Source organism: Miscanthus floridulus, chromosome 8 (assembly GCF_019320115.1).
Source record: "Miscanthus floridulus cultivar M001 chromosome 8, ASM1932011v1, whole genome shotgun sequence".
NCBI classification, from domain to species: domain Eukaryota; kingdom Viridiplantae; phylum Streptophyta; class Magnoliopsida; order Poales; family Poaceae; genus Miscanthus; species Miscanthus floridulus.
The window spans coordinates 213573668-213600232 of NC_089587.1; the positions used below are offsets into that span (position 1 = coordinate 213573668).

The 26565-nt window shown below is 51.4% G+C and overlaps 2 protein-coding genes and 1 pseudogene across 2 annotated transcripts; all 3 read left to right on the top strand.

Annotated features, from left to right (window-relative positions):
* The first annotated feature begins 797 nt into the window (after nt 1–797).
* LOC136470602 (uncharacterized) lies at nt 798–1157 on the top strand. Its single transcript, XM_066468389.1, has one exon. The coding sequence runs from the start codon at nt 798–800 to the stop codon at nt 1155–1157; it is 360 nt and encodes a 119-aa protein (XP_066324486.1).
* Nucleotides 1158–21212: 20055 nt separating this feature from the next.
* On the top strand, nt 21213–22185 carry LOC136470604 (uncharacterized; annotated as a pseudogene).
* A 1520-nt stretch (nt 22186–23705) lies between these two features.
* Nucleotides 23706–25323, top strand: LOC136474884 (large ribosomal subunit protein uL29c). Its single transcript, XM_066472460.1, has 2 exons — nt 23706–24115; nt 24968–25323. The coding sequence occupies exons 1-2, from the start codon at nt 23774–23776 to the stop codon at nt 25109–25111; spliced, it is 486 nt and encodes a 161-aa protein (XP_066328557.1). The 5' UTR covers nt 23706–23773; the 3' UTR covers nt 25112–25323.
* Nucleotides 25324–26565: the final 1242 nt, after the last annotated feature.

A 26565-nucleotide genomic window follows, 5' to 3' on the forward strand; every position in this document is an offset into this window, starting at 1 on the left:
CCGCCGCCTGTTCCCGAGGACGCGGGGCAGCGGGCGATTAACCGCGCTCACGCCGACGCATAGAAGAAGCGGAAGGATGCTAAGGCGGCGAAGCGCACGAAGCACATCCTTGCGCGCGAGGCGTTGGATAAGCGCTGCCGTCAGCAGCGGAAGGAAGGTCTCCCGTTGGAGGAGTCCCCGTCGACGTCGTTGTCGACGGAGGCCTCGGACGGGAATGACAAGGGCGAGGTGGGGCGAGGCCCCCTAGACCACCTTTCGGACATCGAGGAGGTGGCGCCTAGGGCATCAGTAAGTAGCCCAGCACCCCCGGGAAGGGGTGAGGAAGCGGACCCGGGGCCGGCGGTGGCCCCCTCTGGGGCCGTGGCCGACACGCCCGAGGCGCGGGCGTTAGGCAAACGCGCCGTCAGCCTGGTAAGCTCGGCGGTCGTGGTGGAGCTGGTGGCGGTGGAGGCGACGCCACCAGCCCCGCAGAGGATCAAAGGGGCGCCGGGGTCCGCCGAGGACTGACCGGCGCCGGTGGATACGGACGCGACGCCCCTGCCGCCGCCTCCGCTGTTGCGGAGGAGGTTTGCTATGGCGAAGCTGGGGCTACCCTGTTCAAGGTAAGTGTGTTTTTGGCGGGGTTATGGTGTCTTCCATTCGCTTTTTTGGTCTCGTGCTGACCCTGTAGGTTGATTTTCTTCAGTCGGAAGCGGCCTGCGGACGACCTCCCCTTGGTGTCCCTTAAAGCGCTTAAGGCGAGCCCCGGCTCCTCTGCCCACTGGGTGGCGGAGGCACAAGCCGCCATCCAGCGCGGCATGGCGTCGGCGAGGGTAGACCCACAAGAATCGGCTGCCCAAGGAAGGGTTGCCGAGGCGGCCCCTACACGGTCGAATGGGGCCGTCGTGCCCTTTGTTGCCGAGGCTCCCGGGGCCTCCGGGGCTGAGGCGATGGGGGCCCCGGCGCCCATGACCGCCGAGACCACAGTGTCCGCGGCCAGCGCTTCTGCATCTACCGAGGCCATAATGACGGAGGCCGGAGACCCCGAGGCCGCCGAGGCCGTGACTACAGAGGTCGGGGCCCCCGAGGTCACCGCGGCCGTCGTGATGGCAGCGAGGCCGTCTGTGCAGGAGGCGGAGATGTCGGCGGCGGAGGCCTCGGCCGTGCCCTTGGCTTAGGGCCCGCCGTTGTTGCGGGAGAGTGCCCGGGAGACGGAGGTCTATCCGATCTCCTCCGACGATACCTCCCGGGCACGGGAGGTGGTTGGCGCCGAGGAGACCGACGCCGTGGAGCAGCTGGCGCCGCTCTTAGACAAGGGAAGCTCGGCCCTTGTGTGGGTACGGCCCGAGCCCCGCGGGTGGGATCACCCGTGGGTACTGTGGCGGAGCCGGGACGACCCTGAGGGGGAGCCTTTGTTCGCCCTCGAGGACACAGCCAAGGGCGGGCGCTGGAGTACCTTCGAGCAGTACCATGAGCTAGCGGAACGGTCGCTATGGACGGCGCTGTCCGTGGTGGCCGACGAACTGCCCGGGGTCGCTCAGGTTCGTGTTTTCCTTTCTCGCGTGATGTTGTTCTTTCCTTAGTTTTGTCGCAATCGACGACCTCTGCTCTGCCTCCTCAGGAGCTCGAGACCCAGTCCCTTGGGAAGTCGGTCTTCCTCCGGCGGGAGAGGGGAATCTGGGACCAGCTTCAGAGGCAGAGGGGCCTTCTTGCCGATGCTAACAAGCTTCTGTCGGCCCGAAGCGCGGAGGTAGAGGACCTTCGCCTTCGCTGTGCCGACGCGAAGGTCGAGGCGGCCATGACCCAGACGCAGCTCGCCCCCTTGGCGGCACGGATCAAGGAGCTGGAGGAGGAGCTTACCCGCGCCGTCAGCGACCGGGATGCCTTCAGGTCCCGGGCTGAAGAAGCAACGACCTTGGGCAAGGTCCTCGCCGGGCAGCTGGGGGCAGAGGAGAGTGCGCACCGGCTGACCAAAGGCGCTCTGAACGAGGCCCTCGCTGCGGCTGAGGCCTCGCAAATCGAGGCTGTGGTTTTGAGGGGGACGGTCGAGGGTGAGTTCGAGTCCCCTTGTTTTGTTTTCTTCCCCTTATGTTCGCTTCCTAACTTCCTCGTATGACACAGAGCTGGGGAGTTAAGCCTCCAGGGTGGCTAAGGCCTCTCGAGTCGAGGCCCAGCGGTTGAAGGCGAAAGCCGAGGCCTGCCAGGCCGAGGCCCGACGCTGGGAGCTGAAGGCCAAGGGTGAGCTCTGTGGGCTCCTGTCCCTAACTTAGGTTGTTTTTTCTCTGGCTCGACCTTATTTCATTTTCTGTGGTGCAGAGTCAGAGGTGGAGGTCGTTCGGGCCGCCGAGGCTTCCAGCACGGTGCAGACGGTGCTCGAGGCCGAGATCGGGGAGCACGAGGCGCTAAAGCATGCTGCCCTTTCCGCCTACGAGGCCCTGGAGGTTGAGGGGGTTCAGTCGGGCAGCTCCCTGGGGAGCCGCTTGATTGCGCTGAGCAGCCAGATGCGCGAGCGGCTCTGAGGGGCGCTGCACACGGGTGTCAAGCGGGCGATGGCCATCATCTCCTCTCACTACCTTGGCGTCGACCTCCCGGCCATCAGTGATGGCTACGTTCTGACTGATGATGACGAGGAGGCCCACGCGGCGGTCGCGAAGCTGCTGGAGGCGGCGGAAGGCCCTGGCACGGTGCTGGCGACGCTCTTTGAAGATGAAGTGGTTCCTCCCCTACCCTCTGCCGGTGCTGGGGGCCCTGAGCCTTAATCTGGGCCCCGGGGGCTATGTAAAGATAGAATAGGGGTTATTTTTGTATCACAACGTTTGTGGCCATCGAGGCTTTTATTTCTGACGTATATGTGTTTCTTAGTTGTTTTTCTCATGTTTCCGAGCCATTGCCCTCTGTTGCTCCTGATCCGATTTCGTTTGCGAAACACCCCTTTGGGGCCTAAGCCGTCCCTTGAGCGAGAGGTAGTGAGGGAGTGCCGTAGCCCGGGGGTGTAGGCCGTCTCGCGACTCAGCCGGCCTCTTGCTTAGGAAATAGACCTTGGTCCAGGGAGTCTCCACAAATGATTCGTCAGAGCCTGCTAGAGACTTGGCGTAGGAATTTTTTCGAAAAGCAACTAAAAAAATGGTGCGTGGGACCTAGGGGAAGTCCCCTATCTAGCCCCCGAGGGAGGCTTGGTTCTGCCAAGGCAGAGCCGAGTCTCCCTTATTGTGTTTATTGTACTACCGAGACCTACTGTGGGCTCGGGGGGTTTCTCGAAAAGTAAAGACCAACTAAAGAGCGCTTTTTAATTGCATTTCGAGAAACGATATATACAATGCTTGGAAATTTAGGGATAAAAGCGACGTAGCTGTTCTATGTTCCAAGCGTTGGTGAAGATTTCGCCCTTCTCGTTGGCCAGCTTGTAGGTCCCGGGCTTCAGGACTTGGGCAATGATGTACGGTCCTTCCCATGGCGGGGTCAGCTTGTGGCGACCCTTGTTGCTCTGTGCTAGCCTCAGCACCAGGTCGCCTACCTTCAGGTCTCGGCCTCGGACGCGTCGGGCCTGATAGTGCCACAAGCTCTGCTGATACTTAGCCGAGTGTAGTAGCGCGACATCTCGGGTTTCCTCCAGCTGATCGAGGGCATCCTCTCGGGTTGTGCGGTTGCTTTGTTCGTTATAGGCTTGCAGCCTCGGGGAACCATATTCCAGGTCGGTGGGGAGGATGGCCTCGGCCCCATAGACTAGGAAGAAAGGCGTGAACCCCGTGGCTCGGCTCGGAGTGTTCCTTAGGCTCCAGATGACCGATGGGAGCTTGGCGAGCCATTTCTTGCCATACTTTTTCAACCGGTTGTGAATTCTTGGCTTGAGGCCATGTAGGATCATGCCGTTGGCACGCTCTACTTGGCCGTTGGTCCTTGGGTGTCCTATGGCTGACCAGGCCACACGGATGTGGTGGTCGTCGCAAAACGTCAGGAACTTTTTGCTGGTGAACTACGTCCCGTTGTCGGTAATGATGGTGTTGGGGACCCCGAACTGGTGGATAATGTCAGTGAAGAACAGCACTGCCTGTTCGGATTTGATTTGATTGATTGGACGGGCCTCGATCCATTTGGAGAACTTGTCAATTGATACCAGTAGATGGGTGTAGCCCCCGGGGGCCTTTTGCAGAGGCCCGACCATGTCGAGCCCCCACATGGTGAACGGCCATGTGATGGGGATGGTTTGCAAGGCCAGGGCCGGGAGATGTGTCTGCCGAGCGTAGTACTGGCATCCTTCGCAGGAGCGTATTAGCTTAGTAGCATCGGCGATCACCGTTGGCCAGTAGAACCCTTGGCGGAAAGCGTTCCCTACGAGCGTCCGAGGCGTCGCATGGTGCCCGCAGGCGCCTGCGTGTAAGTCCCAAAGTAGGGCTTGGCCCACCTCGGAACTAATGCATCGTTGAAGGACACTTGAGGGACTTCACCTGTATAATTCACCATTGTAGAGGGCGTTGGTCTTGGCTCGGCGCGCAAGCCATCGTGCTTCAGTTCGGTCGTTGGGAAGCTCCCCTCGGTCAAGCCAATTGAGGAACGGGACTCGCCAATCCGCATCCTGATCATTCTGCGGAGGCTCGGCATTGACTTCCATGACCTCGGGCTTGGTCAAGGGGGTCTCAGCAGCAGAGGGGGTGTTTGGCTTTGCCATGGGTTCCCTAGGTGGGCCCTCCTCTGTTGTCGAGGTGCAGCCGATGGACGGTTTGTGGAGGTCTCTGGCGAAGACGTTCGGGGGGACCGGGGCCCATGCTGAGGCTATCTTTGCCAGCTCGTCGGCGGCCTCGTTGTACTTTCACGCGACGTGATTTAGTTCGAGACCGTCGAACTTGTCTTCTAGGCGTCGCACCATCTTGCAGTAAGCCTCCATTTTAGGGTCGAGGCAGTTTGACTCCTTCATCACTTGGTCTATGACGAGCCGCGAGTCGCCTCGGACGTCGAGGCGCCGTGCCCCAAGCTCGATGGTGACTTGTAAGCCATTGATGAGGGCCTCGTATTCGGCCACGTTGTTGGAGGCGGCGAAGTGGAGCCACACCATGTAGCGTATGTGTACTCCGAGGGGCGAAATGAAGAGCAGACCCGCGCCTGCCCCGGTCTTCATCAGGGATCCGTCGAAGTACAGGGTCCAGCACCCCGTCTGAATCTGAGCAGGTGGCAATTGAGTGTCTGTCCATTCAACCACAAAATCGGCCAAGACCTGAGACTTGATCGCTTTTCAAGGCGCAAAGGTCAAGGTTTCCCCCATAAGCTCGACAGCCCACTTGGCTATCCTGCCCGAGGCCTCCCGGTTATGAACTATCTCGCCTAGGGGGAAGGATGATACCACAGTCACTGGGTGCGACTCGAAGTAGTGGCGCAGTTTGCGCCGGGCCAGGACCACGGCGTAGACTAGCTTCTGGATGTGGGGGGTAGCGCGCTTTGGTCTCGGAGAGCACCTCGCTGATGAAATAGACCAGTCGCTGGGTAGGCAGAGTATGCCCTTCTTCCTGCCTCTCTACTACTACGGCGGCGCTGACCACTTGGGTTGTTGCGGTGACGTAGAGTAAGAGGGCCTCGTCCAAGGCCGGGGGTATCAGAACGGGAGGATTGGTGAGCAGCCTCTTGAGTCTGTCGAGGGCTTCCTCAGCCTCGGGGGTCCAGGAAAAACACTCGGACTTTCTCAAGAGTCGGTACAGAGGCAAACCTTTTTCACCGAGGCGCGAGATGAAGCGGCTCAGGGCCGCAAGGCATCCCATGACCCTCTATACTCCCTTGAGGTCTCTGATTGGTCCCATGCTGGTTATAGCCGAGACCTTCTCTGAGTTAGCCTCGATGCCACGTTCCGAGACTATGAATCCCAAGAGCATGCCTCGGGGGACCCCGAACACACACTTCTTGGGGTTGAGCTTGATGCCCTTCTCTCTAAGGCATTTGAAGGTCACCCTCAAGTCATTCACGAGATTTTCAGCCTTTCTGGTCTTGACCACGATGTCATCTACGTAGGCCTCGACGATCTGCCCGATGTTGTCGCCAAAGACCTGGGTCATGCACCGCTGGTACATGGCACCTGCGTTTCTGAGGCCGAAGGGCATCGTCACGTAGCAGTACATGCCAAATGGTGTGATGAAAGAAGTCACGAGCTAGTCGGACTCTTTCATCTTGATCTGATGGTAACTAGAGTACGCATCGAGGAAAGACAGGGTCTCGCACCCTGCGGTGGAATCAACGATTTGATCGATTCGAGGTAATGGGAAGGGGACCTTTGGACAGGCTTTATTCAGACTGGTGTAGTCTACACACATCCTCCATTTCCCATTTTTCTTCTTGACTAAAACAGGGTTAGCCAACCACTCTGGGTGGGATACTTCCTTGATGAACCCGGCTGCCAAGAGTTTCTGTACCTCCTCTCCGATGGCCCTGCGCTTTTCTTCGTCGAAGCGGTGCAGGCGTTGCCTCACCGGTCTAGATCCAGCCCAGATGTCCAGGGCATGCTCGGTGACTTCCCTTGGTATGCCCGGCATGTCCGAGGGACTCCATGCAAATATGTCGGTGTTCGCACGGAGAAAGTCGACAAGCACGGCTTCCTATTTGATGTCGAGGGTGGCGCTGATCCTCAGCGCTCGGTCATCGGGACATGCAGGGTCGACCGGGACGAGTTTGATGGTTTCAGCGGGCTCGAACGCCCCCGCACGACGCTTGGAGTCAGGCACCTCGCCACTGAGTTGGTCGAGGTGGGCGATGAGGGTCTCGGCCTCTGCAAGAGCCTCGGTGTACTCGGTGCACTCGACGTCGTAGTCGTATGCATGTTCGTACATGGACTTGATTGTGATGACACCATTAGGGCCTGGCATCTTGAGCTTGAGGTAGGTATAGTTGGGCACTGCCATGAACTTGGCATAGCACGGTCGCCCCAGAATGGCGTGGTAGGCTCCCCCAAACCTGACTACCTCGAAGGTGAGGACTTCCTTGCGGTAGTTGGAAGGGGTGCCAAATCAGACAGGAAGGTCGATGCGCCCGAGGGGTCGCGTGCGCTTCCCTAGCACGATGCCGTGGAAGGGTGCAATGTCGCCTCGTAGCCTCAACCGGTCGATCTCCAAGAGCTCCAGGGTGTTGGCGTAGAGGATGTTGAGGCCGCTGCCTCCGTCCATCAACACCTTGGAGAGTCGGGTGTTGCCGACGATCGGGTCGATGACCAGTGGGTACTGCCCGGGATTCAGAATATGGTCGGGGTGGTCACCTTGATCGAAGGTGATCGCCTCTCGAGACCAGTCGAGGTACTGGGGGTGGCCACCTTGACCGAGAAGACTTCTCGGTGTTCCCTCTTGCGCTGCCACGCCGTAAGGCATGCCGAGGGCCCACCAAAGATCATGAAAGCGTTGCGTACCTCGGGGAACCCGTCGTCCTTGTCTTCGTCCTGACCGCCGGTGCCTTTCTGCTTGGCGTCGTCGTCGAGGAGCCCGAGCTTGGCGTAGTAGCGCCGCAGCATGGTGCAATCCTCGAGAGCGTGCCTGGCCAAGCCCTGGTGGTAAGGGCAGGGTTTCTTGAGCATGTCGTCGAAGGGCCTAGGGCCTTTGGGGCCTCGGGGATTCTTGCGCTCTGTGGTCGCAACCAGATCAGCCTCCAGGACTTCCTGCCTCCCCAGGCGCCCCTTTTTCTTTTTCTTAGGGAGGTGGGAGGCTGAGGCCTCGGGGGGCTCTTCCCTCCGCTTACCTTTGGTATCGGCGTCAGGGAAGAGGGCTCCGACAGCCTCTTCTCCTGAGGCGAAGCTGGTGGTGATGTCGAGGAGCGCGGCAGCAGAGCGCGGGACGTTGCAACCTAACTCTCGGACCAAGTCCCGACAAGTGGTGCCGGAGAGGAAAGCCTGGACGATCTCCGAGTCGCCGACGCTAGGCAGCTCGGTGCACTGTTTGGAGAAGTGCCGGATGAAGTCTCGGAGAGACTCGTCCGGCTTCTGGCGATAGCTCTTAAGATCCCAGGAATTCCCAGGGCGCACGTATATGCCCTAGAAGTTCCCGACGAAGATCCTAACCAAGTCGCGCCAGTCATGGATTTGCGAGGGAGGGAGATGCTCGAGCCAGGCTCGTGCCGAGTCCGACAAGAGCAAAGGGAGATTGCAGATGATGAGCAGGTCATCGTCCACGCCACCTAGCTGGCAGGCTAGGCGGTAATCGGCGAGCCAGAGCTCCGGGTTGGTCTCGCCGCTGTACTTTGCGAGATTGGCCGACTGTCAGAACCGGGCGGGGAAAAGAGCAGCGCGGATGGCCCTGCTGAAGACCCGAGGGCCTGGCGGCTCAGGGGAAGGACTATGGTCCTCACCGCTGTCGTAGCGACCGCCTCGGTGTGGGTGGTAGCCCCGAGCGGGCCCCTCATTGTCGTGGCGTCGTCGCCTGCTGACCACCTCATGGTCTCCCTGCACCTCGCGTCGATTGCCGGGGTGGTCCAGAAGCACGGGGACCCTGTGGGCTATCGGTGCTCGGTCAGGGTCGGGACGAGCTGGGGCTTCCCTGTCCTGCCGAGGCGGCGCCGTGAGAAGGTTCGAGGCGCCCCCACGCCGTCAGGAGGCGGAACTCTCGGCCTGCTGAACCGCAGCGGTCTCTAGGAGATCGCAGAGCTCGCCGCGGACCCGCCGCCCCTCCGTGGTAGAGGGCTCGGGCATTGCGTGAACCAGTATTGCCACAGCCGCAACGTTCTGGCTGGCATGATTGAATACTGGGGGTTGCTCGCTTCCTTCATCATCATGGATGCGGTGATACACATCACGAGCTCTTCGTCGGGCTCCCCCACCTTCGCCGCGGCCTCACTGTTCCTGTTCGAGAGAGTCTCAAAGCTGCTGCAGAAGGAGTTGATCTTGCTCGACCTTGGCCTGGAGCTCACGGAGTTGCTCTAGGTCTGGGCGCAGAGGTCGTGCAAGAGCGACGTTCTCATTTCGTGCGGTCGGCAGGGCATTGTGTGGGGGCATGACAGTGCCCGCCCCTGGACGAAGTGGGGAGCGGCTACCTGCCCCCTCATCCTCTTCGCCTGCCCTCGGCATCCCGAGCCCAACGTGAAAACACTCGCGAGTGGGGTCGTAAGTGCCTTCATCGTTAGAGTCGAAGTAACTGAAGCAGTAGTCGCTTGCGGCCAAGAACTGGCGCAAAGTCCCAGGGTCATGGAGCCCAAAGAAATCCGCTCCAGGCCATGCCTCGTCCTCATCCGAGGAGTCAGTGTGGGTGCTTAGGTCGAGACCGAAGCGCTGGCAGCGTTTTGAGGGACCCTCATGAGTAGCAGCGTACGCGTAGGTGTAAGAAGCGGCGGCATTTTTCAACCCAAAGGGGTATGGGGATGATGTTGTTGCCAGATTCTGCTCCGCCAGGGTCGGTTCTTCAGGGAGTGGTGGAGCGGAGCTTGACGACTGGGCATCATCGCGAGCCACCAGCGATTTCCCTTTGTCCAAGCTCAGGCCAGACAGGTCCCCAGCTAGGGACCCCGTACCAACAGCTAGTCGTAGGATATCGGCGGGGAGTGGCGTGCCGCCCCGGGTTCACGTAACGTTGGGGTGGTCTTGCTCGTGTCGTTGCCTGGCGAGCGCGGCGAGAGCGGCTGCTCAAGCACTGCCTGCGCCTGGGCTACCGGTGCGTAACTTCATCGTCGGGCGGTGGGGCTCGAGGAGCGAGGAGTACCATGTCGTACTCATGCCCTAGAGACATGAACTCTAGGCTCCCGAACCAAACTACGGTGCCGAGACGCAATGGTCGCACGGGGTCTGCCATCTAGAACTCGCGGGGATGATGAAACTGACACGCAGACATCCCCTACCTGGCGCGCCAACTGTCGGTGTTTTGGACCGGGGGGTCCTCAACCGACTAGTGAATTTGTTCTGCGTGCTCCCGATTCTGGATGGTGATGCAAAGAGACACAAGGTTTATACTAGTTTAGGCAATCGGCGCCCTACGTCCAGTCTGAGGGATTGAACTTGTATTCCTTGCACCGAAGTGCTCGTAGTAGGGGTTACAAGCTAAGGGAGAGAGGGAACTTGTCCCAGGCCTCGGCAGGGTGTCGTGGGGCCGTCTGAGACGTTGCTCTCAAGTGGCTGGAAGGTGTGCGTGTGCGTGTGTTCTCTCGGCCTCCCCCCTAAGTGGCCCAAGTCCTCTCCTTTTATAGTTGAAGGGGGGACAAGGGCAGTACATGTATTACTATGCGGCGGCGTGCCGACAGGGACGGCATGTCCAAGCCCTGTGGCCTATTCCTGTGGCGGCGTGGTTGTCGGAGTGGCCCATCCTTGGAGTACTGGGGCGGCGTGGTCGTCCCATCAGGTCCTGTGCGTCGTGGAAGCCCCAGGAATGCCTCGGAGTGGACGTGGCGGCAACCATAAGCCGCTGTGGATGGACTATGCACGAGGCCGAAACTTGGTCGGGGCCGAGGCTGGTACTACGGTGGGGGGGTCTCGGCAGGCGCGGACCCCAACATTGCCGAGGCCCTAATGTACAGTGCCGAGGCCTTGGTGTACAGCGCCGAGGCCTTGAGCGGGCGGCTGATCGTGGACACAGTGGTAGGACATAGTGGCCAGTAACCCCCACCACGTCCTGTCCCAGGCGCTGACGGTGGCTGATTGTGGTCACAGTGTTTGGACACAGTGGCCGGTAATCCCCGCCGTGCCCTATCCTCGCCGGTATGGTGCTGATGCGACTTCGGGTCGCGTCGGTCTTTCTGTGACGTTGAGCCACTGTCCGGCTGAGATCACGGGAGTGGTTGAAAGCATTAATGGGACGTGACCGGCTGTCGGGAGGGTCGGCCGAGGCGGGGGGCGACGGACCGTGGGCGAGCCGTCCTCAAGCGATACGGAGAATGGGGCCTCGCACGAGACGGAGATCAGGCTCCTTGCTGAGGCTCCACGCGAGAGGCCTCGCGCGGTATGGAGAACGCGCCTCCTGCTGAGGCCTTCTGTGGAGAGCCTCGGGCGAGGTGGAGACGGCATTTCCTACCGAGGCCTCCCTAGGGAGCCTCGTCGGGCTATCGAGACCTCCTTCTCGGGGCTCGAGGCGAGGAGGAGGAGGACCCAGTGGGCCTGGTCACGACGGGGAGGGGGCCACGACTTATCCTTTTGCTTTTATCATTATTATTATTTTTTAGATGGGACTTGGACAACCCATTTGACGTTTTGCTTGGGGTACCCCATTCTAAGGTACCCGACACATGGTTTTCCCACAGTCCTACCAGTTATGCTTAGATTTTGTTCCCAAAATCCTAGCCCTTAGGACTTGCCATGAGAAAAGAGGGAAGACTCAGAGAATGTTTGCAATGATAACACATAGAGTGTTTGCAAGATAAACATACTTATATCAGCCATTGAGTGAGGTCTGACCCCTCAGTAATTTACAGGGGTCGGATGTCACTAGAGATCGAGGATTCTTGAAGGCAAAAACTGATATATAAAAAAGGTATTCGTTTATTTAAGGGTAAAAACGGCGTAGCTGCTCAATGTTCCAGGCGTTGGTGAAGACCTCAACATCGATGGTTTTCAACTTGTAGGCGCCTGGCCGGAGTACTTCCATGATGACGTATGGCCCTTCCCAAGGTGGGGAGAGCTTGTGATGATCCTTGTTGCTCTGCATGAGGCAGAGAACCAAGTCCCCGATGTTGAAGGCTTGGTCCCGCACCCATCAGTTGTGGTACCATCATAGCGCCTACTGGTACTTGACCGAATGAAGGAGGGCGATGTCACGAGCTTCATCTAGCTAGTCCATGGCATCTTGGTGGGATGTCTTGGCTCCCTATTTGTCGTATGCTCTGATTCTTGGTGCTCCATAGTCGAGGTCGGTTGGGAGGACGGCCTCAGAACCGTAGACCATGAAGAAAGGCGTGTAGCCGGTGGCCCGGCTAGGAGTTGTCCTCGAGCTCTAGAGCACCGTAGAGAGCTCAGTGACCCAGCGTGCACCAAACTTATTCAACCGGTTGAAGATTCTGGGCTTGAGGCCCTATAGGAGCATGTTGTTTGCGCACTCAACCTGCTCGTTCGTTCGAGGGTGCGCGACGGTAGCCCAATCGACCCGAATGTGTTGTTCATCGTAGAATCGAATGAATTTCTTATAGGTGAACTGTGTGCCATTATCTATGATGATGGAGTTCGGTACTCCAAAGCGATGGATAATGTTGAGGAAGAATAGCACAGCCTGCTAAAACTTGATTACAGAGATCGGCCGAGCTTTGATCCATTTTGTGAACTTGTGTATGGTGACAAGTAAGTGGGTGTAACCCCCGAGCGCATTCTTGAGAGGCCCAACTAGATCGAGCCCCTAGACCACAAAGGGCTTCGTGATGGGGATTATTTGGAGTGCCTGGGCTAGGAGGTGAGTTTGTCGAGCATAGTACTGGCACCCTTCATAGGTGCATACAATCTACTCGGTGTCGGCTACTACAGTGAGCCAGTAGAAGCCCTGTCAGAATGCGTTCCCAACCAAGGTTCTAGGCATGGCGTGGTGACCGTAGACCCCACCATGGATATTGCTTAGCAGAAGCTTCCCCTGTTCGATGGGGATACAGAGCTACAAGATTCCAGTGTGGCTTCATTTGTAGAGTTCGCCCTCTATAAGAACGAAGGACTTGGCGCGATGTGCGAGCCATCGAGCTTCCGTCTTGTCCATCGGTAGCATGTCTTGGAGGAGGTAGTCGAGATAGAGTGTTCTCCAGTCGTCTAGAGGGTTAGGCTCTATCGCTAGATCCTCTTCAAGCTCCATGACCTCAGGGCTGGAGGGAGCCATCGGTTGGCCAGCCCCCATGGCTGGATCAGACAGTCCATCATTGGCCCATTTTGACCCTTTATAGCATACCGAGGGCTTATGTTGGTCGCTGGTGAAGACGCCCATTGGCACCTGCTCTCAACCAAACACCGCTTTTGCAAGTGCGTCAGCCACCTCATTGAGGTGCCTTGGGATGTGATTGAGTTCGAGGCCGTTGAATTTGTCCTCTAGTCGTCGGACCTCTTGGCAGTACGCAGCCATCTTGGCATCATGGCAGCTAGACTCCTTCATGACTTGGTTGACGACCAGCTGGGAGTCACCTCGGATGTCGAGGCATTGGATGCCCAACTCGATGGCGATTCATAGGCCATTGATGAGCGCTTCATACTCAACCACATTATTTGATGAGGGGAAATGGAGCCGAACTATGTACCTATTGCAGACCCCGAGGGGTGATACGAAGACCAACCCTACTCCAGAGCCCTTCTTTATCAGCGATCCATCGAAGTACATTGTCTAGTACTCTTGATCGATGATCACCGGTGGTGTCCAGACCTTGGTCCATTCCATGATGAAGTTAGCCAACACCTGGGACTTGATCGCCATTCGGGAGGCATATGCGATGCCTTGATCCATCAACTTGAGTGCCCACTTCACGATTCTTCCCATGGCGTCCTAGCTCTGGATGACTATGCCAAGGGGGAACGATGTCACAACCGTCATGGTGTGTGATTCGAAGTAGTGGCATAGCTTCCTCTTGGTGATGAGGACAGCATACAGGAGCTTCTAGATTTGGGAGTAGCGGGTCTTGGAGTCAGATAGTACCTCGCTGATGAAGTACACAGGGCGTTGCACCTTGAGGGCATGCCCCTCTTCCTCCCGCTGTACTACCAGGGTGGCGTTGACCACCTATGTGGTGGCCGCTATGTATAGCAGGAGGGATTCTCCATCACTTGGAGGAACTTGGATTGGGGGCCTTGTCAGAAGCAGTTTGACCATGTCAAGTGCCTCCTAGGCCTCGGAGGTCCACTCAAAGCGGTCGGCTTTCTTCAAGAGTCGATAAAGGGGGAGACCTTGTTTGCCATGGCACGAGATGAATCAGCTAAGGGTGGTGAGGCACCCTATGATTTGCTGAACCCCCTTTATGTTCTAAATTGGGCCCATCCTTGTGATGGCAAAAATCTTCTCTAGGTTGGCTTCAATGCCATGCTTGGAGACAATGAAGCCGAGCAGCATGCCCCTCGGGACCCCAAAAACATATTTTTCGGGATTGAGTTTGATGCCATTCGCTTGGAGTTTCGCAAAGGTTTGGTCAAGATCGGCAACGAGATGGTCAGCCCATTTGGACTTAACCACGATGTCATCAACATAGGCCTCAACGGTCCACCCAATGAGGTCCCTGAAGCATTTGAGCATATAGCGCTGGTACATGGCCTCAGTGTTCTTCAGACCGAACGGCATTGAGACATAGCAGAATGATATGAAGGGGGTGATGAAAGATGTCGCGAGCTAGTCAGATTCTTTCACCATGATTTGATGGTAGCCGGAGTACGCATCAAGGAAGCAAAGGGTTTCGCACCCCGAGGTAGAGTCGACTATTTGGTCTATGTGCGGCAAAGGAAGCGGATCCTTTGGGCACACTTTTTTAGGCCCATATAGTCAACACACATCCTCCATTTCCAGCTCTTCTTTCATACAAGAATGGGATTAGCTAACCACTCTAGGTGGTGTACTTCCCTAATGAATCTGGCGGCCGACAGTTTTGTTATCTCTTCACCAATGGCCCTACGCTTTTCCTCGGGCGTTGCGGCCTCTGGAAGGCCATGAAGCAAGGCTGTTGTGGTGGCGATTGTTCTGGCTTGCCCAAGTGAAGTGAGGAAGGGTTTCATCATTAGCGATGATCCTTCGGTTTACATCACGGGCCACGGCACATGCGCGCCCACCGTTTCTGCGGTGTTCGATCTCCTGATCGACCTCTGTGTACTCCCAAACAAGCTATTGTTAGGCTTCGTCTATCTGCTGCTTTCAGGCTCTTAGCTGTTCCACCCCTATGTGAGGTAGGGCGGCTGTCCCGCCTTCAGTTCTGCCACCGAGGTTGCCTGCCAGAGTAGTCTCCTCCACGGAGACACTTTCGACGTGTCCCTCGGGGGTTTCTGCCATGAAACATTTTCGGGAGGGGTGATGGCTCCCCCTGCTGGAGTTAGAGCCAGAGTCCGACCCCAGCCCCTCCGCGAGGAGGCCATGGAGGGATTTCGTGATGCTTTTGATCATCCCCATGAACTCGTTGTTCACAGGGGATGGGATCGTGCGTTGTGCCACAAGGTGGCTAATGGTCGTCGTGGTGTTGCAGAGGCCGAACGGAAGTGCCATTGGGGTGCTCCGTGTAGAGTGTTTTGGAGATAGGGTGAGGTGGCACGGTCCTCCCTAGATGGCTAGGGTCTAGGGGAGACGCTAGGCTGGCGCTCAAGCCTCCTGTAGTTGAAGCTGATGGAGGGGAGAGACTGGATGGTGGCATGGGCCAACGCCAACTCTCCTCTCACCATGACGATGAAGTCTAGGTCACCGAAACGCATGTGTGCGCCCAGGACCCAGCTAATTGCGTGGCTAGCCATTCGAGGCTTGATTTGGAACGCGCAAAGGCCCCTACCTGGCGCGCCAACTATCGGTGTTTCAAACAAGCACCGGCTAGTAAATTTATAATTATTGCGCATTAGGCTTGGATGGTGTACTAAAGGACACAAGGTTTATACTGGTTCGGATGGAATATCTCTACGTCTAGTTTGTTGTTGCTCGTGTTATTAGTACCAAAAAAAGTTTCATAGTAGGGGGTATAAATGGTCGAGAGAGGGACATGTCCCAAGTCTCTGAGGAAAGGTCAAAAGGACGCCAAGAGCTCGGTTGCTGCTTGGTTGTCTTGTGTGTTAAAAATAATCGGTCTCTCTAGTGGGGTTCCCTACCCTCCCTTTTATAGACCAAGGGGGGAGCAGGGGTTACAAATGGGAGAAAGAGGAAAAAACCAAAGGCAGAGAAAGTCCTTAGAGGGTGCCGGGTCTTTCTTTTTCCTTGAGTCTACCCTGCTGACATGGAAGACCATGCTAGGGATAGCATGTTTCGCCAGTCCTGATAGGGCCAGGCTCTGACTTTGTTTCACTAAGTGGTCATGTCCCATCCTCCCCCGGTGGATGGTGCGGTGTGTCAGGGCGCCGAGCCATGACTCTACGAGAGTAGATGGGGAAATAACTATACACCCATCGCTGTACATGATGTGAGTTCTTCCTTGGATTGTAGCGGTTGTCGTATGCCCGTGTTAGTATCCGTGCTTGAGGGCTAATGGCAGCGCCTACAACACTGTGGGACAAAAGTCGGCGCCGATAACACTATTTGAGCACTGTTAGGTCGGAAAGGGCTCAAAGCTCCTGTCCCATTGTACACTGATGGTACCTTCTCATAGGCATGCAGGGCATGGTTCTCGATACTGCGGTTGACTCGAATGTCATGTCATACCCTGTGCTTGTCATCATGAAGGAGCAGGGTGCAATCGTCGGGCGGGGTGGAACCAGCCCTTAGGCGTTGGGCAAGAGGGCGAGGCAGAGCTAGCCCTTAGGCATTCGGGCGAGGTGGAGCTAGCCCTCAGCCGTTGGGCCAGCCCTCAGACATCGGGCGAGGCAGAGCTAGCCCTCAAATGTCGGGCAAGGTGGAGCCAGCCCTTAGCTATTCAGGCGAGGCAGAGCCAGCCCTCAGCCGTCGGGCAAGGTGGAGCCAGCCCTCAGGCATTTGAGCGAGGCGGAGCTAGCTCTCGGATGTTGGGCGAGGCAGAGCCTTTGCCCTTAGGGGTCGAGAGAGGTAGAACCAATCTTCCGTTGTTCGAGCTAGAAGTGTAGTAGCACTCTTATGTGACCGAAAGCGTCAACGTTTGATGGTTATTAGTTCCACCTCATTGGGTACCCCGGTATTAGGTCCCCGACACTTATAATGCTTCGGGGCTAGCCTTTCAAGAATGAGGAAGGTTGGTGGTTAGGACACTTAGGAAGATCTTCCATGTTGACTCCTCCTTCCGCCTGAACCTCCTGCTCCTAGGCTGCCTGTTGCTCCTCCTGATGCTCGGGTTCGAACTCGAGTAGAGTCACTCCTTCCGGGGAACATATTGCATGTATATGCACAAATGAGTATCATGAATACATAAGAGATGAGATGAGATGATAAATTGTATACGCATGAGCATGGTTATCCACAAGATATATGATAAGTTTAACATTCGTTGACCAAGTAAATATATAACTTTCTTCTAGTTGATCTTTACTGAGTAGGTGCATATCTCTTCTATAGTACAAGAAACATACACTCACCAAGTTCTAGTAATCTAAGGTAAAGTTGTTCATCATCAGTAAGAGGCTTAGAACCTGCAGCTAACAACTAATCTTAATTAGCCTAAGCATCTACACAAGCATCACATAAGACAAACAATTATAATTGACTTAGTCCTTTCCTGTTGTAAACAGTAGCTACTTATTTTGGCCATATCTAGAGCTCTACTCAACCAAATACTATGATCTTAGACTTTCTAAAGCTTATAAAACTACCTACAACTTTCTTGTAGTCATCTCAAGATGATTCAATGGCTACCAAGTTCAAATAAAGCAATTTCCTAGATCTGTCCAAAAATTCCAGAGAATAAGCATTTATGGACACCAATTTCTAACAGCTATAACTCTCAAACCAATTGGCCTATTTCCATGAAAATTTTACACAAGCAAGATAAGTAAGTTATATACAACTTTGTTATTGATAAGATTTGCAGCAAACGTAATTTTATCCATACAATTTACTTAACAACAGAAACTGTCCAAAACTGTCACTAAAATTGAATTATAGAGCAATTAATATTTCACTGCATACAAGCAATTAAATTTGGGCACAATCAATGGTACCAACAATTCATAAACACCATATACACTTTAGAAAACATAATGGTCAATCCCAAATAAATTATTTAGTTGCCTTTATTAATTTATTTGGACACTAATGTGAAATAAGAAAAATATATCAAAATGAACAGTAAATTATGAGAAAATTGCAGTAGCCTACATATGGCCCCAAAAGTCTACTGTACAAATTTCATGTTATTTGGATAAGTATAGCCATCTCTACAAAAATAACAAGTTGCATAGGCTTATTTTAGCAAAAATAGTTTAGCCTAGTAAAAAGTGTCAAACAATAGATTTCCTATTTTTCTTACATTCATTCTAGCACCATATCACTGTGTAAAAATTTACATGATCATTAGTTATGTATTTTTACCTCATTTATTTTCACTAGAAACTAGCAATTATTTAAGATTAAATAGGAAGACTATATACCAAGTATGCTTAATGTAAGTTTAGTTTTTTTCTTAGCAAGAGCATGTCAACATAAGATCAACAAAATTAGAATCACAATTTTGTCACTTTCCTAGCTCTAGTTATGCATTTTATAAGATATAAACTACTTTAAAAGCACTTATCTAGCTCAATTTAATTCTCCCAGAAAAATATCCCAAACTGTAGGTTTCAGATTTTTATAAAATAGTACACTTCATGATGAATCCAACAAAATTTGTTTCACTCTATTTGGACACTCCTAACTCTAGATATAAATTTTTGATACATGTATTCAAATATATGAAAAATAAGAAAATCATAGAACACACTGACAGATGGGGTTAAGTGATGACCCGATCCCAACGGTTAAGTGATGACCGGACACGCTGCTGCGAAGTGACCGGATGTTGGACCTCAACGTCCGATCATTTCTAGTAAGCATCCAGAAGCGAGAAATCACGACCGGACGCATCCGGTCATGCTCGACTGGACACACCCAGCGCCCGGTCACACGGCGTCTCCCCTGTGCACTGCCACGTCAACAGGACCGAACGTAACCCTCCAGCGTCTGGTCACTAAGTGACCCAGCATCCGGTCAGAGACCGACTCCAGCGTCTTTGTAGCTTCTACTGATCGGACACGCCGGTCCAACAAAGGCCAGCGTTCGATCACTTACAGTGACCTCTATCTTTTCTGTATAGGGCACCGTGGCACCGTCGGACTGTCCACCGGTGAAGTTCCTAACCCTTGCTCAAATATGCCAACCACCAAGTATATCACCTTATGCACATGTATTAGTATATTTTCACAAATATTTTCAAGGGTGTTAGCACTCTAATAGATCCTAAATGCATATGCAATGAGTTAGAGCATCTAGTGGCACTTTGATAACCGTATTCTGATATGAGTTTTACCCCTCTTAATAGTACGACTATCAATCCTAAATGTGATCACACTCACTAAGTGTCTTGATCACTAAAACAAAATGGCTCCTACCATTTATACATTTGCCTTGACCCTTTTGTTTTTCTCTTTCTTCTTTTCAAGTCCAAGCACTTGATCATCACAATGGCATCACCATCATCATGTCATGGTCTTCATTTGCTTCATCACTTGGAATGTGCTACCTATTTTATGATCACTTGATAAACTAGGTTAGCACTTAGGGTTTCATCAATTCACTAAAACCAAACTAGAGCTTTCAAGCCGGTTGATGCGGGTCCCCCACACGACCAGCACATCTTCGACGAGTACCTGCGGTGGCTTCACAAGTCTACGAGGACACATATCAAGCCCCCATACACTGAGGAGGCGATTGATGAGGACAACGAGGAAGATATGATCAAAGATGTGTACGACGTTGCCACTAAGGACGACACACAACTACAGATAACCCCGCTTCAAAGATACATGGTAAGATACTCGAATGGTACAATTTGTTATCCATTTGGTATTGAGTATGCGTACTAAAACTGTCCAACCGCGTTTCTGTACCTAGGTGACACAATTGTTAAGGCTGTCCAATGAAGCAGCGTTTCGGCTTCACGAGTCTAGAGGGCAGGAGCCAGGCGTTCTCGAGGCTTTTATGGAGGTAAAAATAAACTTGTCCGTTCCAAAAATGTTTCTTTAGTGTATATGTGTCTAGGAAATGCACTAACTTTAACGTCTATTCATGCAGAAGGTGAAGCGGAGCTGCAGGAAGCTAGCTTAGAAGTTGAGCTGCATGGACACTCCTTGGGTGGAACCCGATTACCCGGCATGGTCGGGTGCCACATCTTCTAGCTCTTTGAGGACACCAGCTGGCTCTTCTTAGCCGATGACAGATGCCGCTTCCGCTGTGTGTATACCACCACATTATAGCGCTAGGAAGGGCCCTACAAATGGGGACGACGATGATGATGACCCCCGGGCTTTCGTATATAGCACCACCAGTGGGACCCTTGGCAGTTGGAAGAGATCGACATGTCTCAGCTAGGTGGTGCCCCGCTTGGTACCTAAGGAGCCTCACAGGTAGTAACAAAGATAGTTTCTTTAAATACGTAGGCTCCATGAACTAACAATCATAAAGATTATAAGTAATTGTGCATATCATATACTTGCAGGGTACGAGCCGTAACCACCGGCAACGCGACCACACCGACGTTGGCTATACTCCCAATGTGTTTCATACAAATCTGAAGAGATAGAGACGTTCGAGGGATCCTTACACTCATGGGACTTAGTTGGTTATGTCAAACTTATGTCGAACGAATATTATCGCCCGAAACTTGTAGACTCATGAACCAATGAAAATGTTATGTGTCAATTTATCAACTTGCGCACGGACTCCATTTATTTGCTTCATATTTATTTTAATACGTCGCGACAGCACTTGTAGTTGTTTACAGCACCGACAGCGGCTCTCGTTCAATTGCAATTGAGGCTGGGCGGCTTCTGTCTGCGTCCAGGTCCTACCGCGTCGTGGGCCTTGGCGCGTCACTGCCGCGTCGTGGGCTATGGTGCGACAGACCCTGCCACGTCACCGGTCAGCGCCCCGGTCGTTGCCACGTCATCCCTCTCGCCGCGCCATCATGCATGACGCGGCACAGGCGTTTCGCCGAGCCAGAAAAATAGGCGCGGGCAAAAGTGTTAGTTTTGGAGAAAAAAAACAGTGTTAGATTTAAAATTAGTTTACAAAAAGTGCTAAAAATAAAAAAAAATTCTCCACGTCACTGGCTAGGGTTTGGCGATCCGCCTCCACCCCGTTAGTCGCCCCACTGGTCCCGGCCGAGGTCGGTCACAGCCTCGCCTAAGACTCCCGGCGCCATCCCTTCCCCGCCTGAGACTCCCGACGCCATCCCTTCCCCGTCGCCCGCCCTACTCGGTGTCCAGTGCCCGCGCCAGCGAGGTGCAGCACCGGCCACCTGTCCCGCCAGCACCGGGCCCAGCGTGGCCCCCAACTGCAGCCAAGGGCACGCTAGGTCGCCCTGCTCCTCCACGAACTCGTCCCTTGCCGGCAGCACTCCTTCAAGGTACGTCCGTCTCCCCTCTGTTCCAACAAATAGATCCCTCTATTCCAAATAGAATGGGTGACAAGTTTAGATCAAGAATGTATGACTATTTGCTGCGATGGTGAATGTATGATTAGTTGTTGCCTGCAAATTGATTGTTTTTTTTGTTTGGCTCAAGAATGGGTGATAAGGCAGATTGGAGTGATGGTTTTTTGAGGTCTTTGTTTGATGCCTGCAAAGAAGAGATAGAAGCTGGGAATAGGCCGATGGGGATTTTTCACTTCTTCTGGTTGGAAGAATGTTATTTCCAAGTTTGCACAAAAATCCGGCGACAGGCGAACAAAAAAACAATTGAAGAACAAGTTAGATGCTTTGAAAAAAGAATATTCAATCTTTATGAAGTTCAAGAATTGTGCCACTGGTCTTGGGTGGAATGAAGAAAAAAAACTGTTGACTGCTCGCAAGAATGGTGGGATAAACACCTTGTTGTAAGTACTGTACTATCACTCTAAATAAATTCTTTCCTATTCCTTGTTCTATTGTGCCTTGCTAATTTTATTTATTTCATTTCAGAGATGCAACAATCCTGAGAAAGGAATCAAATGCAGTCATACAAAGTTTCGAAAACAAGGACCAAATTTCCTTGAAGATTTGCATATCATTTTTGGCAAGACACATGTTAGTGGGTCTTTAGCTTCCTGTCCTGGAGATATATCCTCTGATGAGGCAAGTGACGAGGATGTGGAGGAGGTACCAAAACCTGCAGAGAAGGCTGAGAAGACAGTGAAGGCTGTGAACCCAAAAAAAAGGAAACACAAGGGATCCTCCACTGGTGTTGAAGACAAGGATGAGAAGAGCCCATTCTTTCGCATGTACAAGAACACTTGTTTGAAGACAGAAACTACAGCAGAGAGGATCTCCACAAGTGTTGAAGCATCATCAGCTCCTCCAACCAACCAAATTCCTACCATTGCAGAGGCTGTGAAGATGGTGAAAGAATGTAGTGTGGAAGAAGGAACTGCTCTAATGTACATGGCTTTTTCTACACTGAAAAATCCTGATTTTAGAGAGTTCTTTACCTCTCTACAAACAAATAAAGAAAGGCTCGATTTGATTGAGAGGGAGCATGAGAAGGAGACGAAGCGCCAGTGATTTGTTTCCATGTTTGTTAGATTAGTTTCCTATGTTGAACCATTATTTGCTTGTCATATGCGAGAACGTTTTCCTATATTGAACCAAAATAAGTTGTACTGTTGACATATATTTGTCCATTATTTATTATTATGTTCTGTTATTTATTATTGTGTTATCTATTATTGTACTTGTCAAATAAGTTGGGCATGTAAAATATTATTTATCTATTATTGTGTTATGTAGATGGATGATAAATTAGGAGCTATAGCCATAGAAGGGCAGAAGGGACTACTATTGCTTGCTGAACTTGCACAGCATGCTGCTGCTATTGAAGAAATGGGCAACTCCTATACCAAAAGGTATTTGCACAAAGGTGAATATAGGGAGACACCAGAAACTGAAATTTAATGGACGATAAGGTGTATGTCACGTCTAAGGAAAATATTATCTCGTGGACTCGGGTTACCCAAATCGAATTGGGTATCTTGCACCTTTCAAAGAAAACACGTACCATATACCAGAATTTCGGAATCGTTGAGGGCCTCCTCAAGGAAATTACGAGATGTTCAATTTCTTGCATTCATCACTTTGCAATGTCATTGAAAGGTCTTTTTGGAGTCTTGAAGGAGGAGAAGTAGCATATTTTAAAGGGCGTACCAAGTTTCTCATCTGTTACTTAGAAGCATATCATTACGGCTTGCCTTGCATTGCATAATTTTATCCGTGATAGCAAATTGCATAATGAGGAGTTCAAGAGATGTGATGCTGATGAGGATTACTCGGTATAACATACAAGTGCCACGACACAAACACAAGGAGATGAGAGTGAGGATGTGGAGAATGAGGAATCCATGAATACCATTCGTGCTAGGATAGCTGATGCTTTGGTTGGTGTGAGAGGAGGATAATTATATTTTGGGATAGCATTATTATTATATAAGCCCTTTCATGGATATTGTTCTAGTTATGGACCAATCACTTTGATGGATGAAAAACTTAGAAATTTTATTTTTTTTCTTTCTAAATTAGTCATTTACAAGCAACTTAGTAAACATATTATTTTATTACAAGCAATTTTCATATAAACTGATCGAGGCCTTCAGGGGCATTACAGGTACTTCAGGGGCATTACAGGTATTTCTTTCACAACCTACAGTTCATAGCTGCACTAACCAAACGGTTTTCTGCTTTTCTACAACTGCTTTTCCATAGCCCACAGCTCACAACAGTTTTTCCAAAAGCCACAGCCCAACAAAAATGGGGCCTTAGACTTTGCGTTCGCCTTTGCTCCATCACTTAACCTATCTCATGTTCACTTAGACTCAAATGTTAGTATGTAAGATTTCATAATTATTCAAAACCAAACTAAGACTTCCACCCTCCTAAAATCTGTAGAAAGTGGCCAAAATTTTAGTTTAAAAACGTCAAGTTTCCTTCAATCAAGGAAATAGAACACTAACCTTGAGATCACGCTTCAAGATTGGTGCGAGCAGCCCACCAAGACAAAAAAAAAAAAAACCCCGGATAAACCACCACAGCATCCCCTTATCCAGTTATCCTCGAGCCCAAACTGCGGTAGCGAAAACGCGAGCGCTGCAGAACAACAATGGCGACGATGTCTCTTGCCGCGGCGTCACCCCTCACCTCCACACCCCGCGGCATCGCGGCTCCGGCTCCTCGCACGGCATTCCTGTCCCTCCGCTTAGGTGGCGTGACGGCGATGCGGTTCGCTGGACTGGCGGCGGCGTCGCAGCCAGTGGAGCGTCGCGCGGCGGCGGCGGTCGCGATGGCGAAGAGGGAGCAGGAGCTGGAGGAGATCCGGGCCATGACGACGGAACAGCTGGAGGAGGAGGTAGTAGACCTCAAGGGGGAGCTTTTCCTGCTCCGCCTTAAGCGCTCGGCGCGCCAGGAGTTCAAGAACAGCGAGTTCGGCCGCATGCGCAAGAGGGTACATGTTCCCTCTATTCCATTCATTACTGTATGAGTTTTATTGACAGAATTGTTGACTTCATCTGGGAAATTAGCATAGATTGGTGGAAATGTGTCAACCTTATGATATAGTTAATATGAAAAACAAATTGATAGTTTCTTTTGTCAAACGATGGATGATTGACGGGGTCTGATCCATATGCTCACTTTTACAATCTGCATTACTCAGTGATAAAGAGTTTAAGATAGTTTGAGTTCTGACTCAGTCATAACAAAGAAAAGGGATTCCTGACTGGATCAGTTAATATATGATATCAAGTGGAAAGTCTATACTTGCAGTTACTTGCCATTTTATGGGTGGAACTTAAATTATAAGTTAAAATCTTACTGGTTCTCTTAACGCTGCTGTGACAGGTTCTATGCCTGTTATTTCTTATTAGTTGATTACAAGCATATTCCAAAGCTTAATCTTTATATGTTTATATTACAGTCTGCACTACAAATGGATAGAATTTTTGTTTCTGTGGACATCTGAATGCAGATAAAAGAATCTTGTAAGCCACAGAATGATACGGAGATTGTTCACAGTATATGAGAAAGACCTGCATGGCATAGAAACAAATGCCTTACAATAAGATGATTAGGAATCATACTTATCGCCTTCTTTTCACTGGACTAGACACATGCATGCCTAGAACAAACAATTCGCTGCAGATTGATCAAAACCTTTGTTCCTCTAACGTGGCCCGATCAATGAACTAGCAATGAGAAAGGAATTTGTCAAGTTAATGCTGATTTTGCACTTCATACTCTTCCTTTTCAGTTAACCATTTTTTTAGAATTCTCAGTTTACTCACATTTTTATCTTCAGGTTGCCCATATGCTGACTGTGAAAAGAGAGCGGGAAATTGAACAAGGAATCAACAAGAGATTGTCTAGGAAGCTTGATAGGAAATGGAAGCAGAGCATTGTGGTCAGACCACCACCATCTCTAAGGGAGAACAAAGAGGAGTAGAAAACCACAAAAGAGGGTAATCTGCAAATGTCGTTTCATGCGAGTGTTGCAGGAAGGTTCCTTTGTGATTTCAACCCTTATTTGATTGTTATGTATTCCATGTTTACATTTTGCTAAGCATTGCTATCCGAATATGAATTTCAGTCGTTAGTCTCTTCTGTAAATTTTGATTTATTTGAGTTTATGCTCTGCGTTATCCATGCATTTTCTTATCTGCTTCACATGTGAAACTGCACTTTAGACATGCATGCTATCCAGTAATTGAGAATGGCCAGTCATTTGCACCTGAAAATACATGCTTTCTTGCCATCCTGAATCAAATCAAATTGATGTCATATGAGGGTTTTCATACCTCTAGTTGAATGAATACAAAAAGTAGTTTCGAATATAGTTTTTGAGTCCTATTGGTTCATTATACCGTTGATAACTTGGTATGTAATTCTATTGCTGGACAAGAATAACCTTTGCCAACCTCCAATATCTTCAGAACATTCATTGGTGAGACTGACCATATAAGACCATTAGTGGAACAGTACTAGTTCTACAGTGTCATCAATGAAGCTTAAGGCACCAGAGATTGGAAATGAGCAATGTCTGAAGTAGGGGTTTCTCAAATGGTAGTGACCAGCAATAGTTATGAATTATAGCACTGGTCCATAAACACTCCTTTTATAGAAAAAAGTGTCTATAGAACAATAACCAAATAATTGTGTCTATGCTTACCGCCATGTGTAGTTTGCTCTAAATTGATAGCTTAACCTTTGAAGAAGGTAATTTGTTGGCAGTTCAGTCTGCTTGAAGGCCCAAATTTGCTTAATTCATTCACTTTTAACAAGTGTGAGAGAATTCTCTTACTTGTTATGTACTCCCTCCGGCCAAATTGTAAGTTGTTTTGGCCTTTCTAGGTACATAGCTTTTGCTAGGTATACACTATGTCTAGATACATATTAAAAATTATGAATCTAGCAAAGCCAAAACGACTTACAATTTGCAACGGAGGGAGTAGCTTACAAGCATCTGTGTAAATATTGGTCTACCAAACAATGTCGATATTGCTCACTTTATTCGGACCCATTCTCTCCATCTCATGAAAAAAATTGTTAGCCCAGATGAAGAATATGACTGAAAATTTGAATCATTCAACCAGACAACTAAGCTTATAAATATAATCTTTGTTGGAATTGCAGTAATTTTTTGATCCAATTTCATCATCTTATCGAACAAATGAAAATGGTGTTCTTTTCTTCTCTTGTGCCGGCGACCTAGATTTCTGATACTATCCAGCCAGTCTTGTTGTGTATCTGGGTACAACTGCCCCCAAAGCATGTCGGACTTATGGGCCTCTCTCCTATACTGTACTCCACAATGCGCTGCAGATGTTGCTGGATAGAGCTACCAGTCTGGATCTATCATAAGTTTTATGATTAGGCCCATGAACTTTAGTATAGTCAGCA